This window comes from Gopherus flavomarginatus, chromosome 9 (genome assembly GCF_025201925.1).
Source record: "Gopherus flavomarginatus isolate rGopFla2 chromosome 9, rGopFla2.mat.asm, whole genome shotgun sequence".
Classification (NCBI taxonomy): domain Eukaryota; kingdom Metazoa; phylum Chordata; order Testudines; family Testudinidae; genus Gopherus; species Gopherus flavomarginatus.
Genome location: NC_066625.1, coordinates 11694778 through 11719183, shown reverse-complemented (window position 1 = coordinate 11719183; position 24406 = coordinate 11694778). Strand labels below are relative to the sequence as shown.

The following is a 24406-nucleotide window of genomic DNA, read 5'->3' as shown; positions in this document are numbered from 1 at the left end:
GATCTACAACATTCTGATTTTACACACCTAGGAGCAGAGGCATTCATTGGGGTCAAATAGTGCTGTACTTGATTATGTGGACCAATGCCCATTAGGGACTAGGAGAGACCAAACTATTTCATTTGTGAACTACAGCAAAAATTTGAAGCCAGACCTCCAGAGATGAAATGCTAATAAATGAAACCACTAGGCCATCTAATCAGCCTTTGGCATAATGCTTTCCAAAATTTCATTCTCACCACTATGAAAACAAGAGACTTTAGGTTTTGATCTGCCTGAGTGACTTTTTTTTTCCTTCAAAAGTCAAAAGCATCCCACAAAGAATAGCTAAATTCTAGGCTACCAGTGACAAAGCGAAGAATCACATGACTTCTAGCATGAGATGACGGTCTGGCTAAAATGGAAAAGGCTTGGAGCAATCCTCCAGTAGATGCAGCACGTCGCATTCTGTACATGATGGCTACCTCCAAAATCTCTCCATATTTAGAATGATGGCCTCAGCAGAAAGGGCAGAACCACAATTAGACAACTGCAAGTTTCAGGAGGGAATTAATTCTATCTGATACATCTAGAGACAACTGCCTACCTTAGAGCTGCCCAAAGATTTCTGTCTCACAAAGTTCCTCCAGTTCAACTCCAACTCTTCAGTCTCCTCCTGACCCCAACCTGCATCAGAGCAGGGTGTAGTCCTGAATTTTTAAGTACAGGTACTTCACCCCATCAGTGGGACCTCTCACTCCTGGTGCATTTCTGTTTAAAATGGCATCCTCCATGGAGTGTGACTTCAGATGTACACTGCATGGGAGGTCAACAGTGTGGGAACACCATTCCCAATATTCCCATCCCACTACCTTACAATGTGGAAGAGGATGAGCACTGCAGGTCAAGACTGAGTTGCACTGGCAGAACTGCACAGCACTTATCACTGTACAGAGGGCTAGCAAAAGTCCCCATCTATTTTGAGAGATTTTGTGAGGATTTTTCTGGCCTCTGCATAGCATGAATTTCACCATTGTGCTCAGCTTGTATCATTTTATTTTTAGTGAATGACAAAACATTTGATGATAAGTTTTGCTACTTTTAGAAGTGCACAAATACTATCGCCATCATCATTCCCATAACCGCATTGGTCACTGGGGAACCATCACTGATGAGCAACCAACCAATTGTCTCCACCCCTGACAACTACGTGTCAGTGCTTGAGTCTCAGTAAAGTCCATTCCTGTCCACTCTTTTATGTTGTCAATCCATCTCTTCACCTGTCTACCTCCTCTTCCCCGAACTGTCCCTGGGAGGATGATCTTGAATAGGACAGATGATCTTGTTACATGGCCACACCATTTCAGCTTGCACTTCTTCACGGTCATCAGGAGGTCTTTATATGACCCAGCACACTGGGTGATGAGGTTGCGGACCTCTTCATTAGTGACATGCTCGAAGTAGGAGATGCCCAGGATTTTACAGAAGTATCTCACCTCTACTACTTGTATTTTCCGTTCAAGTTCTCCTGTAAGGGTCCATATCTCGCACACATACAGAAAAATGGAGATGACCAATGCGTGCAGCAGTTTCAGACTGGATTCCAGGGAGATGTTCTTATTCCTCCAAATTGGCTTTAGCTTTGCTACTGCTGCTGCTTGCACAGTTCTGGCCAGAATTTCTGCCTTGGATCCTTCATCAGTGATAACTGCTCCCAAATATTGGAACTGTTTCACTGTCTCCAACTGATCCAGTCACGTTTTTTTTGTCATAAGCTTGGTTTTCTCTGTACTGATTTCTATGCCGAATTTTGCAGAGGTTTCATCTAATCATTTCACAAGGTTGGCAAGTTCATCTTCGCTGCTTGCCAGGCCACCAATGTCATCAGCAAACCAAAGATTTGAGATCGTTCGCCCCCTAGTGCTTACTGTGCATATGCAATCTTCTAGGGCATCAGTCATTATGCGTTCCAAGTAGATGCTGAACAGTGTGGGCGAAAGAAGGCAGCCTTGCCAGACTCCAACACTGGTGCGAAACCACTCTCCTATTGTGCCATTGACAAGAACTGCACTGCTGGCCTTGGCATACAGTTGTTTAATGGTAAAAATAAGCTTATGGCCAACATTATACTTCTTAATGGCTGCCCAGAAAGCTTCGTGCCATACTCAGTCAAATGCCTTCTTCAAGTCAATAAAGACATGGTAGATGTCCTGCTGGTGTTGTAAGTACTTCTCACACAGAATACGAAGGTTGAAAAGCTGTTCTGTGATACTTCTTCCAGCATGAAAGCCAGGCTGTTCTTCAGCAATGATATTCTCCACTTGTGGCTTCAATCTCTTCAATATGACTTTCCATGTGACTTTGCTGGGATGGCTAATTAAGCTTATGGTCTGGTAATTTTGACACAATTGAAGGTTGCCTTTCTTTGGCAGAGTGATGATTAGTGACTGTGTCCATGTGAAGGGCCACTCACTGGTCTGCCAGATCTTGTTGCAGATCTTGGTGAGTACATCTCTTACTATTTCTCCTCTGAATTTCATCTATTCGGCCAGGATGTTGTCAATACCTGTAGCCTTTCCATTCTTGAGTGATTTCACAGCTGTCTCCACTTCTTCACGTGGTACTGGAAAGTCACTCTCCTCTGTTGAATCTGGGCTAAGACACTAGGATCTCTATTTGTCTGGTGGTTGTATAGATCAGAGCAGTAGTTTGTCCACCTATTGTTGATGTTCCTTTCTTCCGTAAGACTGCTCCCTTCTTTGTCTTGAATTGCACTAGCTTTGGTCCATCTTTCCTTCAGATCTTTTACAACCTTGAAGGCTCAATTCGCTATTTTTATTATTGATGCACTCTTTAATTTTAGAGCACTGTTTTTCAATCCATATCTCATTGGCCACTTTCATTCCTTTCTTGATCTTTCTGCCAATTGCTCTGTATTTATCAGCTCCCTCAGTGCTGGTCTTGTCTCTCAAGTTCTCTGCTAATATCACACATTTGTAATATTTCATTTGTTACCCATGGTTTTGTCTTCTTAAGATGTTTACCAAGGATGTCCATTGCTGCCTCATTCATTACAGCTTTGAAATTATTCGTCATTGTTTCTACGTCTTCCTCTAGAGCAAGCAGCAGGGCAAATTTTCCACCGATCATTGCTTCGAATGACTCTGCAACGTTTCAGTCTCTGAGTCTTTCTAAGTCAAACCTGGTTCTGGTGAACTTTGGCCTGACGATTTTCCTTAGCCGCAGCCAAAAATTTAGCATCACAAGGTTGTGATCACTTTCAATATCAGCACCAGGAAAGCTCCTTGTTTTAGATCTGTTAATCCCAGAATGAAAACAGTTTTGCACCATGATGTAGTCGATTTGGCTGTGATGTAGACCATTAGGTGCATGCCACATTGATCTGGATGCTTTATGCGCTCCTAATGCGTTTACAAGAACCAGATTGTTATAGCTGGCAAACTCCAAAAGTCTCAATCCTCTCTCATTGGTTACTGCATTACAGAAGGGACCACAATAACCTCGCCAATCTGCCTGTGCATCAGTACCCTCTTTGTACAGGGAGATTGGAATGCTAATCAGGATATGTTTCTTGTATACCTTATCGATGATGTCTTGGAACTGATTGTAAAAATCTTCAGTTTGCTCATCACTGTACTCTGTTGAAGGGGCATAGACTTGTACCATTGTGATTTTAAACGGTACTCCCTTTAGACGGATGGAAATAAACCTGATGGATATTGGGCAGCATCCTAATACTGACTTATTGATATCTTTATGCACAAGAAATCCTACGCCATTGACATGTTTGTCCTCTCCATTGTAATAGAGTACATGGCCTTCTTCCATTAATAGGCGGTGCCAGGTGTATTATTCCATTTTGCACATGAGTTCTTTCAACTTCCCTATTTGTCTCACATTCCATGTAGCCATGGTGATGTTATCTCTTCCATGGATCCTCTTTGTTGGGGTTACACAAATAGTATACTTGTCGCACCCACCCTGGTGGCAGATGGATGGTGCGGTCATTATTAACCCAGGCTGTGACCAATCCAGTATAGACATGGTTGACTTGCTCATCAAATGGTGTGTCTCGGAAAATTTCTAACCTGGTGGAACCCATCCCTCTCCAGGCAGCCCCCTTTAGTCTACTCCTCCTACGACACGCAGAAGGAGCAGAGGGCCTATTCTGTTCCCGGACCCACAGGGGAATACAAATACTATATTTTATAGTTAACCAAAAGTGTGTGTTCATGAGAGGAGAGAGCATAAAATGCTCATTCCATGGGATTTTTAAGATGAGCCTTTGCAAGTGCAAAGGGGTAACTTAACAAAAATAGTTTTTAAATTGTTCCCATACATGTTGTATTTGTTTTTCTTTTCTGTACCCAGGGAATTCCCACTGTGATGCGACAGCTTGTTGTAGGTGGGGAGCCTTGTCAACAGCAGTCAGGCAAGTTACAATATGTTCGCAGATCATAAATTACAATTAATTACGGATATATTACATGCATTATATGAAGTTTCCACATGCTACATCTGTAGTAACCTGTCTTCTTCGCCAATTAGAGCCATTTAGCTCTAAAACAGAGTGGTCACCATGACGCCAACCAGAGAAAGAGGTAAAAAATATATAGACATTGTCATTCAAGATCAGACCAGTGGTCCACTCTCTGACAGTAGTCAGCATCAGATGTCTCCCAAAGAGATGCATTAATCCCTAAATCCATAATTATGAAATGATCAGCCCCGAGAGGAAGTTTCTTCCTAACACCAAGCAGTTTAAGGTTGGTTTAAACATGAGAGTTTATAGCACTTTTGTTAGTTTGGCTAATTAAACTGCAGATGGTCTCATTATCCACATAAACATCTAACCCTGCATTAAATCATGCAGAACTCTTGGTCTCAATATTCTGTGGCAATGAATTTCACAAATTAATTACACATTAATTACACATTTCTGCTTATCAATTTTCAATTTAGCTCTTCAGTTTCACTGAACTTCCCATTGTTCTAGTTTTATGATATCCATGTGGAATTCCTCCATCTTTTTACCTTGATTATCCTTAAACGGTCAGGGATAAAGCCCCATGCTCTGAGTGTCCCTAGCCTCTGTTGCCTGAAGCTAGGAGTGGAGGACAGAGGATATATCATTTGATGATTGATTGTTCTGTTTAGTCCCTTTGAAGCACTTGGCATTGGGCACTGTCAGAAGAAGGTAGACTGGGCTAGAAGGACTATTGCTCTGACCCAGCATGGCCATTCTTAAGTTCTTCATTTTGTCTCAGAAAATTTTGCCACTTCATTGTTCATCGCTTTTTCCGAACTATTAATGAATATATTAAACACTCCCCGACCTAGTACAATAACCTACTGTTAAATTTTTCACCATGTAACAAAGTTGACTGTTTATTCCTATTCTTTGTCTTTTGTCTCTTAACCAGTTTCTGAGTCACAAAATACAGAGTTTCATGACAATACTTGTTGTGAGGGACCTTCACAAAAGCTTTCTAGGTCTCTTTATTTATTAATTTGATGACATAAAATATTCTAATAGATTGGGGAAGCACAATTTTCCTTTACAGAAACCTTCTTCTTTCTATCATACATTAATGTAAGTACTATTCTTAAAGCTATTGTTTCAATCGGTCTGTGATGTCCAGGATCACCTCCTACACTTTCTTTAAAAACAAATACCATGGCTGCATTCCATCCCCTTCAGTACAGTTGATTATAATGAGGTTGTTGCATAGTGGTTAGAAAGGAGGAACACTGTGGGACCATATTCTCAGACTGACAATGATTTTTCGTCCAAAACTAGAGTACAAAAATGCCACAGTATTTTACATAAATATTATACACAAAATATTATCTACAATTTCTCCAAAGGCAAAAAAGCACCAATAAACCCATATTACAGTTTAATACTCCATCTAATACATTAAATACAGAAACAGAGTGGGATTTTCCTGATTAAATTACAAAAATATTGCACAGATTATTTCTGAAGACAACATATAACCACAGGAGCTAAGCAGTTAGGGGGAGAGAATAGCCAAATACTGTGGAGTTTGGATCAGTCACTAGAGGCAGCTGGCTTCCCAATCACACATAAATGGCAAGAGCCATAACTTGAAGCCAAATGGAAAGAAGATTAGGTAGACAGCATGTCATAAACAGATAGCTAAGGGTTAATGTCTCTTTCACCTGAAAAAAAAAGTAACCTGAAGCACCTGACCAGAGGACCAATCAGGAAACAGGATTTTTTTCAACTCTGGGTGGAGGGAAGTTTTGAGTGTGAGTCCTTTGTCTTGAATCTCTCTCTCTCGGCTATGGGAGGATTTCCGTTTCCTGCTTTCTAATCTTCTGTTTCCAAGTTGTGAGTAAAACTATAGTAAGACAGTAAAGTTTCTATTGTTTTCTTTGTATTTACATGGATATAGTGGCTGGAGTGCTTTGAATTGTATTCTTTTGAATAAGGCTGTTTATTCATATTTCTTTTAAGTAATTGACCCTGTATTTGTTACCTTAATACAGAGAGACCATTTGTATGTATTTTTCTTTCTTTTTCATATAAAGCTTTCTTTTAAGACCTGTTGGAGTTTTTCTTTAGTGAGGGACTCCAGGGAATTGAGTCTGCAGCTCACCAGGGAATTGGTGGGAGGAAGAAGTCAAGGGGAGATCTGTGTGTGTTAGATTTACTAGCCTGACTTTGCAATTCCCTCTGGGTGAAGAGGGAAGTGCTTTTGTTTCCAGGACTGGAATTAGAGAGGGTGGACTCCCTCTGCTTAGATTCACGGAGGTTGCTTCTGTGTATCTCTCCAGGAGCACCTGGGGGGGAAGGGAAAAGATTTATTTCCCTTTGTTGTGAGACTCAAGGGATTTGGGTCTTGGGGTCCCCAGGGAAGGTTTTTGGGGGGACCAGAGTGCCCCAAAACACTCTAATTTTTTGGGTGGTGGTAGCAGTACCAGGTCCAAGCTGGTAACTAAGCTTGGAGATTTTCATGCTAACCCCCATATTTTGGACACTAAGGTCCAAATCTGGGACTAGGTTATTGACACAGCACCACTAAGTGTGCCTCTGGCTCAGCTGCTATCGGAGCTCAGCCAACAGGCAAGGTAGGCTGCCATTGAAATGCCACTAATCTGTGCCCACTATTAAACTGGCAGTGCAGTGGGAGTATGTTTGAGTAATTCCAGAGTCAGCTGCTACAATCCTGATTCGCTAGGCAGAACACGATGGCGCCCAGCTTTAGCAAAGTCATCACATAAGCATAATGCTACAGAAAAATTTATTTATTTTTACTGGAGTCACTTATTTTAGATGGACATTCATAGAAAGGTAGATTACTGCCTTGTGGGAGAGGAGGAGATTATGAAACTTCATTTGTTGTTGCAAAGTACATTCAGAGCTTTGGATGGAAGAAAATTTAGTATTGCCTAGTGTCATTACCAGGATTTAAAGTGAAAGATACTCCTATGCTCTCCTCCCTCCCCTACACTGCAAAAGAAACTCTAATCCACAATCAAAAAATCAGAAATCAAGAAACACCATTCCCTATTCCTGCCCCCGCCTCAACCCTGCTACAAAAGGGTAACCTGGCTAAAAGGAATTCCGGCATTCAGTACTGCACCTGTGTAATTACGAATTACAACTGTGCTAGCCAGTGTACTAAATAGAGACATCTGTCACTTAATTAGCTCCTATCTTAGAGGAAAATGCACACACCCACACACTTGCTCCTCTCCTTAATTGGTTTCAGACATTGCAGAAAACTAGTCCCCAAGATCTGTCAGCCAGCCAGCACACAGATGTTTCAGGAAGAAAACCAGGACAGGACTAAAAGGTTCACTTCTTTGGCTCTAGGTGACAGGTCAGCAGTTTGATGTCTGCTGCCTGCAGCTGGCAGGCTCCACAGAAAGTGAAAATGCTCCTTAAGCGCTGGCCTGAATTCCTGTCAAATCTGCGCTTCTCTTTATACCCTGGGACACCAGGCAGGCAAAGCAGCCCTAATGTGATATCATTGCAGAAGCTAGCCAACCCTAGTCCAGTGATTTAAAGATCACATGATCTCTCCCTATTGCCTCATTTACTCAGTTAAAGCAAGAATTCCTTCAGTACAAGAATAAATCCACTGGCACCCCTTTCACTTAACTCAGACGGTACCTTTGGCACACTAACAGGGTCATCACTACAGAAAGGGACATTCCAGTCCAAAATGTCTCATGCAGAGATTGTCACTGCTGAATTAAACACAAGATACTGAAATGGGACGGCTTCAGCCCAAAGCAAACGCAAAGATTAGAAATTATGGGGATAATCAATCCCAAGACCTCCAAGGGACATCATGCTCCAATGTTGACTAAGGTCTCCCCCTCCTCCACCTGGCTTTCAGTTTTTAAAAATTAGCTCTTCAACTCACCTGCATTCCTCTCCCTGACACCCTTCACATGTTACTTGTGTTATACTGTAAATACTCTGAGCAAAGACCTGTCTTCCTATGTGTTTGTATAGGACCTAGATCAGGAATCGTCAACCTTCGGCATGCAGCCCGTCAGTGTGAGCCCCTGGCGGGCTGGGCCTGTTTGTTTACCTTCCGCGTCCACAGGTTCAGCCAATCATGGCTCCCACTAGCCGTGATTCGCTGCTCCAGGCCAATGGGGGCTGAGGGAAACAACACAGGCCGAGGGATGTGCTGGACGCCCTTCCCACAGCCCCCACTAGCCTGGAGCTGTGATCGGCCAAACCTGAGGACCTGGCAGGTAAACAAACCAGCCCGGCCCTCCAGGGGCTTTCCCTGACGGGCCATGTGCCAACAGCTGCTGATCCCTGACCTAGATCAATGGGGCCCAAATTCTGACTGGGACCTCTGAGCATTATCACAGTATATCAAACACCACGACACTTCAAATTTGATACAAATATACAGGCTTCTCTCATACCTCTCTACCCCCAGTTTAACCCTCATCCCCATTTGATGACACAAACAGGCTAGAACCTTTCTTCCTATGAAGACAGATAGATATTGCTCCCTCCAGAGTCAGCCAGGCATGGAGACAGAAAGGGGGAAAAGAATCCCGGAGAGCAATGCAAAACATTCCATTGCCCTCTGATTCCTGGACTGAGCAGGCAGACTTCTCTCATAGAACAGCAAAGCCCATGAAAGGGGGAACCACCAATAAACCACACAGCAGTACTAATCGCTGTGGGTCAGCTGCAGCTCTGAAACCTAGTTAGCTAGAGAGGAGTTTCAATAAGCCTAAACTGTCCCCCCCTTAATCACTCCAGTCAGTCCTCCAGTGTCATCATCCTCCACAGCTTTAAGAGATCCGTTCTACTGTACAGACTCAGATCTGTACGATTATCCTACCTGGGGTGCTGTGATTCAGAAATCAGTGACACCAATTTCAAAATAAAACAGAACACAACTGTCTGCTTTTTTCTCTCTGCACCAGTTCTCTTCAAAGAGAGAGACTTCTGGAGTGATCAGAACTCTAGACTTCCTGTGGCTTCTCATTTGTGGGCACCTCTGCCCCACATCCGACTGTAGGAATGGGCATAATCTTCCAGGAGTCTTTCCAAACACTGTAAACTCCCATCTTTGAGACCATACATGAGGTCACTTCAGAACTAACCATACCAGCAACAACAGATGGGAACAGCCTATCTTGAGCTGTACCTCCTTTTTAAAACAAGCCACCTAAAGCACACCACCCTTACTCCAGTGCTGAACTATTGCAACCAGCATTCTGGGATAGATCTGGTGGTGAAAAACACTAAGCTGTGATTGATTTACAGGTAGCTGAAGACAACAGCAACTGAATATAGACAAGATGAGGCAGGTACAAGAGGGAGCTGCCAGATGAGCTATAAACTTATTTAGATTAAAACAGTGGTTTTCAACCTTTTTTTAATTTGCGGACCCCAAGAAATTTCGAATGGAGGTACAGACCCCTTTGGAAAATGCAGACATATTCTGCAGACACAGACTACAGCTTGAAAACCACTGTTCTATGGTGACAACCACCTTTCGTGGACCCCTTAGACACAGTCAGAGGGTTCCCAGGGGTCCACAGACCACAGGTTGAAAATCACTGCATTAGAAGATTTACAGGGGCAAGGATCTTGTCTGTGTATTTCTCAAGTGCCTCATAGGCTCTGAGCATTATATAAACAAAGAACAATGGGAAGGAAAGAATGGCAGGATGATTAGATTTAAAACAACATTTCCCTCTCAAGGATGATTCTGTGGACGTAACAGTGAAGAAGAGAACTAGACTGAACAAGTCTGAGAAGACAGAAAGGACAGGTAATCAGGAAGAAAAAGCGAGTTGCTGAGATGGGTGAGAAACAGATATGTACTGCACTCTGTTACTGGAGAAACTGTGTGGATCTCTGTTCACGTTCATAATAGCTGCAACAAACAGGAACTCCACTAGACACACACACACAGAGAAAGTGATCACACTGGTGTGGTTTTAAAATAGATTTTAAAACATTTGATTTTAACAAGTCAACAGCTTTAATTAGACTAATGCCTGACCTTTTTACGGTGCCCAATTGATGTTTGTACAGGAGTCAGAGCATACCACAATGGAGTGAAATCAATGTTTTTCTGATACAAGAGAAAGTGTGCCATCTAGCGGGCAGTTCCTCACACTGACATCAAAATTAACTGCATTTCTTTTTTACAAACCTAGAAACTCAGAAACACTATTATTCTGCAAAAATAATTTCTTCCCTGATATTTGCAAGGTTTATTTACATTAGAAGGCATCTCTGAGGTTATGGTGCCCTCTGCCAAAGCAAATATTCACTGAAGTCTATGAAAGTTTTGTACCGGTGCCCCTCACTAAGTCCTTCTCTGAAAAAAACCAACCACCTGGTCACCTAATCCACAATGATCTGTAAAAATCTACTGTCATCAATGCACCACAGGGAGAGAGACAGAATAAGAGGAACACACTTTACTGACACAGAACAATAGAATCACAGCTCATTCCTAGCGATCAAGAGTTATAATAGTTTATGTCAGCCAGCTGTGCCTTTTATAAAGAGAGTAGGCTGTAGAGCAAAATTAAGAGGCTAATACACTTAATATACAGCAAGTAGATTTATCCTGCAGATGAAAACTAATGTTGCAGAAGAACTGCAGATTTGGGATAACTGAAGGCTTAGCATCCCTGAGAGTCCATGACAAAGTAAATATAAAGGGGCACACAAATTCTGACAGAGTTCCTGCAAACCCAAACTACACCACTCTTTAAGAAGCAGAGTCTAGTAAATTGGAAATTGGACAGCATTGGGACATGAATATAGAGGAATCCTTAGTTAAATGTATATGAGGCTGCAGACAACTTCATGATTTGGGTATAAGTGGACTGTAACAGATAGAATGCCATGTGCGACTTTATAATCTGAGTATGGAGGGGAGCAATTTATAAGTCCATCATATTGGTAAACTGTTGAAGTTATGCTGCATTATAGATAGGGTATAATTAAAAACAGCATGTTCTGTTCTTACCACCATAAGAGTAGGAAAAACTTTGGGGTGGATGAAAAGGAGCAGTGGAAGGACATCACAAAACAATTGAGGGCTAGGAGACAACGTTAGCCAGTCTTCTACAATTTCTAATGGTTAGGCAAGGGGGAAATCAGTTCCATCTTCTTTGAAATGTGTGATTCCTATCACCTTGTTGAGATGGCAACAATTCAGAAGTTGTGGTCATTGGACTATGGGACAGGGAGAGCAACCTTTGAGTAAGGTATATAGTTTTTGCACTTTTCATAGTTTATTTCCACCAAAGTTGCAGTACTGGAAGACAACCACCAAATCTACCATAAAACTCCCCAAAAAGATAAGCACAGAGATGTTTGGCCTTAACACTCCAAGAAGATGCCCCTTCCCCTTCCAAATAGCATTAGATAAAATTACACACCAAAATCCCTGTTCATAAATTAATCTGACATTAACTGATTGCGGGGACCATGCAATCAGTGAACAAAAGCCATTGCGAGCAGATACAGAAGAGAAGCCTTGGAGAACAGCTGTAGGAAATGAGAAACCATCCTCCCACAAAAAGCCAGAGGCTGTGCGCTCTTCCCCTGCATTCCACGTATAAATGGAGAAACTAATAAGAAGAGATACAGGGACATAATGCATTCCCTTTCTTCCTGCTTATCTAGTTATTAGCAGACAGACTGCACATTGCACTGCCTCTTTGGGATAACCATCCAACTGTTCCCATTCTCTCCTACTCACTGTCTAGCAATTAACTTTCCTCAAGCTTTCACAAGAGGTACGCTCCAGGAATATGATTGGGACAATGATCTCCCTTTATACTGGTCCTTGTATTCCTGGCTGAAAATGAACATAATTCATGCTGAAAGAAGCCTGGATAAAAAAAACTTGCCCCAATTCCACTTGGTGCAATCACATGCAAAAGGTGATCTTCTTGAGAGCAATTTGTTCTTCTGTACAAAGAAACACCCTTAATACTGCTAAACAATGTGCACAATCAAAAACCTCACTAACACTTTGCATCGAATATTCTGATTTTAAATGAAGAGGTTATCAGACTTCAGCAGGAAGAGTCACTTGGTTCCATTTCTCTCCCACTGTGAAATTACCTCATTAAACCTTTAACAGCTTGAGGTAAGTAAAAGCTTCCATACCACTGTCTGGCAGAGAAAAAGTTTGGGGGGAAGAACTCAGTACTTCATTCTCCTGCAAGTCTGATGCAAGTCTGAACATATGCATCCTGAGCAAAGGCAGGAGACAGTCTCAGCAGTGCTACCTACTGATGTGCATTAAGGAAGAGGTAGCTCATCACGTACATTGAACAATACAAAGAATTATGAGAAAACTAAGGGGACATTGCTTGTGAGAGACAATCCTCTTTTACCTAAAGTAGCAGTGTACCCAATATAGAATCCCAAATCCAAACAAGGCTAGGCCCAAATTATGCCATCATTTTGCATGCGCAACTTCCACTGTTTTTGTTTGTTGTGCAGCTGCAATTGATGGGATAAGGACAGGAGCCCAAGTGAGGAAGTTTGATCTGGGGTAAAAGTTGTAGGTCAAGCCTAATTCTTGTCTAAAGCATAGCTCTCAATACAAGGATGCACAAAGGAAAGCAGTTCTTTTGGACAAAATACCTCTCTTCCCACCAATAAGCACAATCACACTTGAAACATTTAGAGAGCCACGGCCCTTGCAAAAGTGACACTTGAGTATGGCTCTAATTTCACAGATTACTCTTCTTGCAAAGCAGCAACTATCCCTGGGAAGATGCATCATATCCCACTCTTTGATTACATCACAGACAAATTAGAAGAGCCAGAACTGTGATCTAGTTTAATGCTAAATGATGTCAATCTCTGTATTATAGAATCATAGAGTATCAGGGTTGGAAGGGACCTCAGGAGGTCATCTAATCCAGCCCCCTGCTCAAAGTAGGACCAATCCCAAAACAGATTTTTGACCCAAATCCCTAAATGGCCCCCTCAAGGGCTGAACTCACAACCCTGGGTTTAGCAGACCAATGCTAAAACCACTGAGCCAGCGGTTCTCAAACTGTGGGTCAGGACCCCAAAGTGGACTGTGACCCCATTTAATATTGTTGCCAGGGCAAGCATTAGACTTGCCGGAACCCGGGGCTGAAGCTGCAGCCCGAGCTCCATCACCATCCAGGTGGCGGGGCTTGGGCTGTGGCCCCTTCTCCCGCCATACAGGGCAGCTGGGCTTGGGCTCTGCTCCCACACCTACCCCACCCCAGGGTCATGTAGTAACTTTGTTGTCAGAAGGGGGTCACAGTGCAATGAAGTTTGAGAACCCCTGATCTACACAGTTACATGTCAGCTCTCACTTTGACTAGTGTTACAATCATTTCACCGTCCCTAGAGAAATTTTCTCAGCACCAAAAGTGAAAAATGTTTATTACACCTCTACCAGCATATAAAACACAGGATAATAAGAGAAAGGGCTGTTAAATTAAGTTGCTACTTTGGAAAATAACACGTCAGGTCAGTCTAATGCAACATTCCTGAGATTTCATTACAGGAATTATATTTACAATAATGCATCACAGGCTCACATAAATGACTTGCTGTACATCTCATGAAACACTCCACGCTTAATATTGTCACACTAACTCAATTCCTTCTTAATATGAATGTAGTTATATGCAAGAAGTCTAGAGAACTACGAGCTGAACCAGCTCCCCACCCACCTCGGTCTCAAACGGATTGGGTCAGGCTGTTAGTCACCAGTTCACACATTAATCCCCAAAAGATACTGTATGATTGTATTTAGCGAGGTATAATCATATATATTGCACAGCAGTGAGAGAGAGGAGTACCAACAGGCAAGTTTGAGGACTGATAAGGTGGACAGCCAGACAAGCTTACGCCGTCAAGATCACTAAGTAGTAAAGCAAGTGGAACAAGGTTTAACTCCATCAGCACCTACCTGATATTTAAGCCAGTGCTCTCATCTAGTTTTTCCCAGCTTTTCAACTTTCCCAGAAGTTTCTAGGGAGGAGGCAAAAGTAATCAAAAAAGAAACCCAAGTGAGCGTTCTTGCATCTCAACTCCTATTGCTGCATTTTCCATTCCTTCCAATTTAGCCTTTTCCACTTTAGTCCTGTGGACTTTATCATCTATGCATGGCCCAGCACTGCTGAAACATCATTCCGTGTACCCAAGGCACTATTAGCAGCAGCATTAATCTTCCCAACCACCACAGTTACATGGCACAATGTACCATTTCTGTGCCATCCATTATCTATCCTTGTGAATTAACCCCCACTCTACTAGATCCTGGTTACTGCAGAGATCAAAGAAATTCAAGTGGTATTCCAAACATGCCAATTCTATACCAGCTGCTGTGCCCATTTCTCCTCCCCCACCACAGGGATATGCATCACAATTCTCTATGCTTTCAACCCCAGTACCAGATTGGATAGCCCAAGTCAGATCTAGCCCTTACAATAGCTCTGCACCAGAAGAGTTTTCATGACCAGGTAATCATCTTGAAAAATCATTTTACCTTTGATAGAGGGTGGAGAGAAAGGGGTGCTGCTGGCGACAGCAAGACAAAGAAATCAATTGTATCGATACAAGACTGTACGTGGCCCCTCCTATCAGCAGCACTGATCTGAGGGTTTGCTATAGGCTCCCATTATGTGTCTATCATATACCAACACCTCTGGTAAGCACACAGGAACCAAAAGGGCATTCACAGGTGGGGTAAGGTGAAAGGGAGATGCCACAGTGAAGATGGGCTGCTACTTGGAGAAGTCTTTAAGATGAACAATGAACTGACTTTTGTTTCTCTCTCACTACGAACACTCCCCTCATATGGGTATTCTACATCTTAGGCTACGTCTTGGGGTTGGGCCAGTATGAACCATGAACCACAGCAATCACTGTCTATACCCTCACCATGCACAGAGGAACTAAAGATCCCTAAAAGCCCACATAAGCAAGAGCAGTAGCCCCAATTCTATTTATACAGCAAGTGTTCTCAGCTTCTCACCTCATTTTCCAATTCAAGGGTCACTAGATCTGCCTGAACCTTCTCATAGCGCTCCAATTTCCTCTGGAGACCTTCCACCTCCTCTCTAAGTAACCCATTGTTTTCCTTCATTTCCCTGAGAAAAAGAGAAAGGGCAAAGCCATTAAAAAGCCACCACAGCAACTCAATTCTCTTGTGCAAATTCCTGGATACACACACAATTACAGGGAAGCATAAGGCATTGAAAAAGCCATTATGACACTGAGCCAAAGTAGTAACCTTCTATAACCTTTGCTACAAAGTGACTGTTACACAGAAGGCAGCGTTCACTGGGCTGAGTTTGCCCACTCCAAAATGCCCTGAGTTATGTCCGAACATATTAAAATTTCACACAATTTTACTGATTGTACAAAAACAGAATTTAAAGTAACACAACAGTCTTGACATTATGATCCAAAGTCAATATGAATGCAGGTCTGGAACTCAGCAAGTAGGGAAACAGGCAAGAATTAGTGCTCTTGTCCGTTTACAAATACTAAGATTTCTTCAGCCAGAGTTTATTTTAACATAGGTTTTGTGGAGGGTACATTAGTCAGTCCAATGGTGTCAAAAATAAGACCACTAATCTTTCAACGTGCTTCTGTTTCCACTCTACTACAATACATTTCAAAATACAGAGAGGACTGCATAGAGGCAATTGGAAAGTTTCCATGATAAATGGGTCATTGAATCAAGAGCAAACTCAAAGGAGCCTGCTTAGATTCCGGTCTTCTAAATTGTGGTAAAGGGAAGCTGGCAAGAACAGATACTCACGTACTTCAGACTTTTTGTGCATTTCTTTACACAGAGATTGAAATTAAACTCTCTTATGATAACAGCATATCAAAGTAATGCCAAATTACTCCATAACACAGGACAATTGAGTTGCAAAATTCATTAGTACTTTGGAAACCTACAAAACAGATTCTAAAAGAGGCAGCATCCAAGCAATTTATAAACTTCAGCAGCCATTCTTTCAAAATGACACACTGGCACAAGAATGCCTTCAAAACATTAGTGGAAATGCTGACTGGCTGGTAACAAAATAAGAATTTTAAATCTTTGCCAAGATATTACAGGGATAGACACAATAGAAATGTCATAAGATTGAAGAAATAGCCCATCACAAATCCCATATAGAAAGGATTTATTATCAGCAGGTATCTTTAGTATCAGATCCCTCTCCAATCTCCTCTTTACTATGCACAACCTTCCCTTTGATCCAAGCTAGAAGGTAAATATGTCTCACCTTCCAAAATGACCCATCCTCATTTCATGATCCCCTCACTCTGTGCGAAAGGAGATTATCCAGAAACTCCAAATCACAATAACTAGTAACCATTACAACGCTGGCTCAACCTTATATACAGTAGATATAGAAGACCTTTAAACTCCCTTCCATGGTATTCTATTTGGAAATTTCCATTCTGTGTAATGCAAAGCACCCAAGTCAGAAAACGGCAGCTCTAGGAGGATGGACCACAGCAGAAGATAGTCATTTCTGACGTACGCCCCACATTGAAGGCAGATCTTTCCTTCTCACCTGAAGAAGGCATTATCCTCCCTGAGCTGGAGCACTTCCTGCTCCATCTTTGGGAATCGGGCCAGCTCTGTCTTCATGTTCTTCACAATTGCAGCATCTTGTTCCTGCAGGGAGAGCTTCTGTTCCAGATCCTGGAAGGCAGGTGATGACATGAGAACATGACAACAACTGAGTTTAGTTCAGGAAGGCTCAAGAGCTACCTCTCCACTGGACTGCTAAACCTGTCCAAATCCTTTTCTCTATCCTTACATTAACTCCAACAAACATCAGAAATTGGTTCTGTTAACATTTAAAAGGACATCTGCCCTCCTTCTTACATATCAATTCCCTATTTGTCAAGGAGTAATAAGTCAAAGGTCAGCTCTTCTCATCTAGCATAAGGTAATATATGTGAGAAATTAGTACTCTGATGGACTTATTAGGAGTGGACAGAACATACACACACACACACACACAATGGAGACAGAGGACAACAAGTCGTCCACACTTCTTCATGTTGGTATAACTCTACACATTGTTTTTTCCAACAAACTAAGAGTTTATTTAGAGCAGTACTGCAGTTTGTTGTCCTCCACACTTTCCTCAACAAGTCCATCTGCAATCAAAAGTGTTGCAGCTAACTGTACTTTGTATGCATATTAAAAAGGATACCCTGACTCCAGTGGAAAGATTTCCCCAGGAACAGGAATTGAGCTCAGAGTTGCAAGGCTCACCGTTTGTCATGAAAAAGCAAACATGTCTAGAAGTATTGTGCCAGAGCCCTGAGTGACCATACAAGACCAGTCTGAGTTGGCACCCAAATAATCTGCTACATAAGGATGCAAAGCAGTTATCTGCACAGAAGGGATCTGTACAGCTTCTGACCAGTTGGACACTCTGATACAGAAAAGACAAAGAGTGTTATAAAGTAACTCCTCGCTTAACATTGTAGTTATGTTCCTGAAAAATGCTACTTTAAGTGAAACGATGTTAAGCTCATCCAATTTCCCCATAAGAATTAATGTAAGGGGAGGGAGGGGCGGGGTTAGGTTCCAGGAAAATTTTTTTCACCAGACAAAAGATTTTTTTTTTATTATATACATATACATATACACACACACACACAGTATACGTTTTAAACAACAATTTAATACTGTACACAACGACAACTGTGAAGCTTGTTTGAGGTGGTGGAATCATAGGGTGGAAGAGGGTGGGATATTTCCCAGGGAATGTCTTACTGCTAAATGATGAACTAACACTCGGCTGAGGCATCAAAGGTTAACACGTTGTTAATGTAGTCTCACACTCTACAAGGCAGCATGAATGGAGGTAGGAGAGACAGCATGGCAGAAAGAGACATAAATACACACACGCACCATGCATGTGAGAAAAAGTCATGCATTGCCCTTTACGTACGCTGACCCCACTCTTAAGTACACTACCTTTTTAAGTAGATCAACAAGTTGCAACAGCAGCTGCTGCCAGCAAGCTTTCTCCATCCTGAGCCCTGTTCGGCACCCCCTGCTCTGTGGAGAAGGGGTACAGGAGCGGGTGGGGCAGGAGTGGAGGGAGGGGGACACCCTGACATTAGCACCCCTCTTCCCCCAGCTCTGCACAGCAAGCGGGAAGATTTCCAGAAGCAGCTCCAAGGCAGAGGGCAGGAGCAGCACAGGGCAGTGGAGGGAGGGACAGCTAAACTGCCAGGCAATTGATAGCCTGCTGAGTGGCTCCCACACAGAGAACTTAGGGGAGCTGATGAGGGGGTGCTGGTCCATCCTGGTTCCCAACCTCCAGCTCCAACATGCTGCTCTTTCTGCAAGCAGCGGACAAAGCAAGCGGCTGCCAAATATCCTGCAATGCTATAAGGGAGCTTTGTGCAACTTTAAACGAGCATGTTCTCTAATTGGCCAGCGATGTAACAACAAAACAACGTTAACCGGGACGACGTTAAGTGAGGAGTTATTGTATAAGTGCTGAATATTATAGACTGTGTAATCCACCCTTCTAATTTCTGTGCCTTGAAATCTGAATATAGGCAAGTTCAGCTCTACTACACCTAACAGGCAAGCCATTTATATGACAGAGTGGCTCTCAGTTACTGCAAGGGTAACTCTTTCAGATACTTTTCCTATGTAAAAATGAAAAGCAGACACTCAGCCTGGGTCTCTCACACTCTCACCTTAATTTTCTGCTCGTGTTCTGCCAACAGAGACTGGCTTGTTTGCAGCAACTGGATTTGCTGGTTGGCCTCCTGACATTTTCTGTTTTAAACAGACATAGGAGATTCATTTACATACAAGAATCACTTGATGGGAACAATTATAGATACAGAAGTATATTAGAGGCACACACTTATTCAAGCATCGTTTATCACCAAGACCAATAGCAAGAACTGCCCCCCAGGACCTTTCTTTAAGGTTCTGGGGCAACTGAGGAAAGCAGAAATATTCATTCTTATAAAAAAAATGACTCCATATATCCGTAGAGATCCTCACGATCAAGTTACCCCATGCCCATACCAACAAATACATGATTACATTACATAATAGAAAAAGTCATTTAAACCTTGGTCCTAAAATGAAGTGTTGGTAGATGGAGCTGAAAGAGGAGGATGCAGCAGGCAGACACAACCTCATCGGATCTTCTAATCACCCCTCAACTACACATAGTACAAAATCAAGTATCAACATGAATATAAAAAGTAAGGGAGGTTTTAAGCTTGGATTTTTTTTTAACTAAAGTAGAATTAAATTGCTGATCAGTGCTAGTTTCCGGCAAATTTTATAACCTACACATCCAGATCAAAAAAGGCCTTTGAACAGCAAATATAAAAAGCTGTTGAACGTTTTCTGAATGACAGCAGCTGCATAAGACTGAAGGTTTGTTTTTTCCTGGCAGTTGTTGATCCCCTACTCACTTGTGTTGCACATCCAGCTGTTCCATCAGCTCCTGCTTCTGAGATTCCTGGCTTGTCATTTGCATCTCCTGATTCATTAAACTCCACTGCAACTCAGATATTTTCCCCTTCAATACGCTGATCATCTGGATTCACAGAAAGAGGGGGAAGAATAAACAACACACAAATAGACCAATGGACCTCCAGGCTGAACATTATGGAATGCAAACTGCTGAGATCAAACAACTGACTAATGTGAAACACTGAATCTAGAAATAATTCACAATAAGACCTGCAAACCCACCTCAGAACAAAGTCAAAGAAAATTCTTTGTGCTCTTTCATCTGCCACCCAAATTGACATTTCCATTATTCATGAAGTGTATGACCTCAAACCAGTATGCAAAAAACAAACCTCAAAGCCAGAACCTGTGCTCACAAGAGGATCTGTTTTACTGTTGACAATTATCCCACCATCACCTCATCCACATGCTCCTAAGCCGTGGGGTTTCAAAAGAGACCCCCAAACATTTTCAACTAGCCAAGTAATAGCAGAAACAAGTCCTCAGTAGAGGTCTAGCTACCATAGTGACTGGCACAAGGAACAGATATGGCTAAGACAGTACTCACAGCAGCATTTGCCATTACTCCTTTACTAAGCTACTAGGCTCAGCTCTCACTCTCTCAGGGTATGTCTACACTACGGGATTATTCCGATTTTACATAAACCAGTTTTGTAAAACAGATTGTATAAAGTCAAGTGCACGCTGCCACACTAAGCACGTTAATTCGGTGGTGTGCGTCCATGGTCCGAGGCTAGCGTCGATTTCTGGAGCGTTGCACTCTGGGTAGCTATTCTGTAGCTATCCCATCGTTCCCGCAGCCTCCCCCACCCCTTGGAATTCTGGGTTGAGACCCCAATGTATGATAGTGCAAAAACAGTGTCGCGGGTTATTCTGGGTAAATGTCATCACTCATTCCTTCCTCCGTGAAAGCAATGGCAGACAATCATTTTGCGCTCTTTTTCCCTGGATTGCCCTGGCAGACGCCATAGCACGGCAAACATGGAGCCCGTTCAGCTTTTTTTCACTGTCACCGTATGTCTACTGGATGTTGCTGACAGATGTGGTACTGCAGCGCTACACAGCAGAATTCATTTGCCTTTGCAAGATAGCAGAGACGGTTATCAGTTGTTCTGTACCGTCTGCCATGCCATTGTAAATTGGCGATGAGATGACGGTTATAAGTCCTTCTGTACCATCTGCTGCTATCATGGGTGCTCCTGGCTGAGGTTGGCCGGGGGCGCAAAGACAAAAATGGGAGTGACTCCCCGAGTCAATCCCTCCTTTATGGTATCTAAAAATAGAGTCAGTCCTGCCTAGAATATGGGGCAAGTGTACTAGAGAACCAGTGTACCAGAGAGCACAGCTGCTCCGTGTCAGATCCCGCAGAAATGATGAGCTACATGTCATTCTAGGGGGTGCCCCTGCAACAACCCCACACGTTGCTTCCCCGCTTCCCCAACCCTCCTGGGCTACCGTTGTAGTGTCCCCCCATTTGTGTGATGAAGTAATAAAGAACGCAGGAATAAGAAACACTGACTTGTTAGTGAGATAAAATGAGGGGGAGGCAGCCTCCAGCTGCTATGATAGTCCAGGCAGGACATTAAACAGCGTGGGGGAGAGGAGCCCAGCATCTCACTGCTATGATAGTCCAGGCAGTACAGAATCGTTTCTTTACACATGAAAGGGAGGGGGCTGATGGCGCTCAGCCTCCAGTTGCTATGATGAAGACGGTTACCAGCCGTTCTGTACCATCTACTAGGAATGACCGGGAGTCATTCCTATTTTTACCCAGGCGCTCCCGGATGACCTCACCTGAGGCCAGCCAGGAGCACTCATGGGATGACAACGAGGACAGCTACTAGTCCTACTGCACTGTACCGTCTGCCACCGGGGAGGGGAAGGGAGAGGATACTGCTGTTCACTGCCGCAGCATCGCGTCTACCAGCAGCATGCAGTAGACATAGGGTGACATTGAAAAAAATCAAGAAACGATTTTTTTCCCCTTTTCTTTCACGGGGGGAAGGGGGGGTAAATTAACGAGCTATACCCTGAACCACTCCGGACAATGTGTTTGACCCTACAGGCATTGGGAGCTCAGCCAAGAATGCAAATACTTTTTGGAGACTGCTGGGGACTGTGGGATAGCTCGAATCCTCAGTACCCCCTCCCTCCCTCCATGAGCGTCCATTTGATTCTTTGGCTTTCCGTTACGCTTGTCACGCAGCACTGTGCTGTGGACTCTGTATCATAGCCTGGAGATTTTTTTCAAATGCTTTGGCATTTCGTCTTCTGTAACGAAGCTCTGATAGAACAGATTTGTCTCCCCATACAGCGGTCAGATCCAGTATCTCCCATACAGTCCATGCTGGAGCTCTTTTTGGATTTGGGACTGCATCGCCACCCGTGCTGATCAGAGCTCCACGCTGGGCAAACAGGAAATGCAATTCAAAAGTTCGTGGGGCTTTTCCTGTCTACCTGGCCACTGCATCCAAGTTCAGATTGCTGTCCAGAGCAGTCACAATGGTGCACTGTGGGATACCACCCGGAGGCCAATACTGTCGATTTGCGGCCACACTAACCCTAATCCGATATGGTAATACTGATTTCAGCGCTACTCCTCTCGTCGGGGAGGAGTACAGAAACCGGTTTAAAGAGCCCTTTATATCGATATAAAGGGCCTCGTTGTGTGGACGGGTGCAGCGTTAAATCAGTTTAACGCTGCTAAAATCGGTTTAAACGCGTAATGTAGACTAGGCCTCAGACTCACTCAAAATACACACACACAGGGACAAACATCAGTACTGCCAAGTCTGAAATAAACTAGTTGACTGACGAATCTTATATAGCAAATATAGACAGCAAAGCAGAGGAAGAAACTTCACCAAGTTGAAAAATAAGCCACACTGACTCAAATAACCATTATTCATCTGACCTTCATGCCTCACTCCCACCTTTAGCATTCTGAAACCTATCGGATCGCACCCAAAAAGTGTTAGATGCATTAAAGAGACAAGATCCCTAACCCAAATGAGAGGGATGTGGGGATAAAAGTGGCATAGAAATAGGTCAGTTGCAGGGATTCCAAATTATGGTTTAGTTTTACTTCCAACCTCTAACAGAGTCTTCCTACTTTTATTGCTACAAACTCCAATTGGCAAGTTAAATCTACTCATTTGAACCCCTCCTCATGGTCCCTAAATCCCTAAATTGTGGGTGCTTAGCTAACAAATGCTAGTAAAGGAAGTCCCCTCTCTTGGTAGTTTGGTCCGATCTAAATCTCAGCTCCTCCAACTCTCCTGCTCGTTTCCTTCACTCCCTCGCATGTTATCACTCCCTTCATTGCTTTCCCGCCCTCTCCACTTCATGACTTCTACCCTGATTTCCCCCATGCCCAGAACACTCTCCATGTCCTTGCCCTGCAACTGTCTTTCTCCTCCAAATCCACCTCTCCAAGCAATGTCATCTCATATTCCCCATATATTCCTCTCCCGAACTGTTATCCCGTTTCCTGTCCTGTTTAGACTGTAAGCTCTTTGGAGTAGGGGACACATCTCATCTGTGTTTGTTTAAATTGTAACAAGAGTGGACTGCTCCGATTCCACATGACCCTCAAAGTCCCTAGAGTACTTGGTGAAATAAGAAATTGCTATGCTCTCACTTCATTAGCTTCAGCCAGTTTGCTCTCCTTCTCCTGCAGCTTCTTGCTCACAATCTCCATGCTCTTCTTATAGGATTTATTCATCTCCATTTGTTCCTTCAGCTTAGCCTCAGCCTCCGCTTCCTTTTCCTGATAGTGCTTTATACGTGTGAGGAGCTCCTGGTTACGGTCAGCCTCTCGCTAGGGAAGGGAAAATGTAAAGAGACTTCATAAAGAAGAAAGAACCAAAACGGTGAAGACATTGTCCTTTCATCTTTGCCCCCTTCCTCACTAGAGTCCCACAGGCAACCCTACCAACCAATGCTTTTCAGAGCCAAAATCTTTACCTCCTTCACTAGCAAAGCTTCTCAATGACAGGGGAATGGAACACAGGGTAATGAAGCCAGAAAATTACTAGACAAATTCCAAGCACTTCTAGAACTGACGTTTGGATGTTAGCATACAGAGTTGGCTTCGTGGTTTGCACAGTGTAAGTTACATAGGCTCAAACATGAAAACCCTGGATACATCAATTACCCTTGAACAACAAGTTTATTTCACTGAGCCTGGGACCGTAATATCTGGAATAACAAGTTTCTCTGTGAAATTTCTATTTGCATTAGAGCATTTTAAGTCTAAAATATTTTAAATTTAAATAAGTCAACCTTAAACATACAGTATAAACAACCAGTGCAACAAAACCACCAACATATGGGGGCAGACTGAAGTTTTTTTTCAGCTAGATTTA

The 24406-nt window shown here is 43.0% G+C and overlaps 1 protein-coding gene across 3 annotated transcripts in view; it reads right to left on the bottom strand.

Annotated features, from left to right (window-relative positions):
* Nucleotides 1-24406, bottom strand: part of MAD1L1 (mitotic arrest deficient 1 like 1) — a 543068-nt gene that overhangs the window by 513146 nt on the left and 5516 nt on the right. For all 3 annotated transcript variants that reach the window (XM_050966318.1, XM_050966316.1, XM_050966319.1), the window contains exons 4-9: nt 23680-23859; nt 19979-20103; nt 19241-19322; nt 17080-17210; nt 15519-15633; nt 14451-14512 (exon numbers count right to left, since the gene is read on the bottom strand). In XM_050966318.1, coding sequence (XP_050822275.1) covers nt 14451-14512; nt 15519-15633; nt 17080-17210; nt 19241-19322; nt 19979-20103; nt 23680-23859 — 695 coding nt within the window. The remainder of the gene's footprint in view (nt 1-14450; nt 14513-15518; nt 15634-17079; nt 17211-19240; nt 19323-19978; nt 20104-23679; nt 23860-24406) is intronic.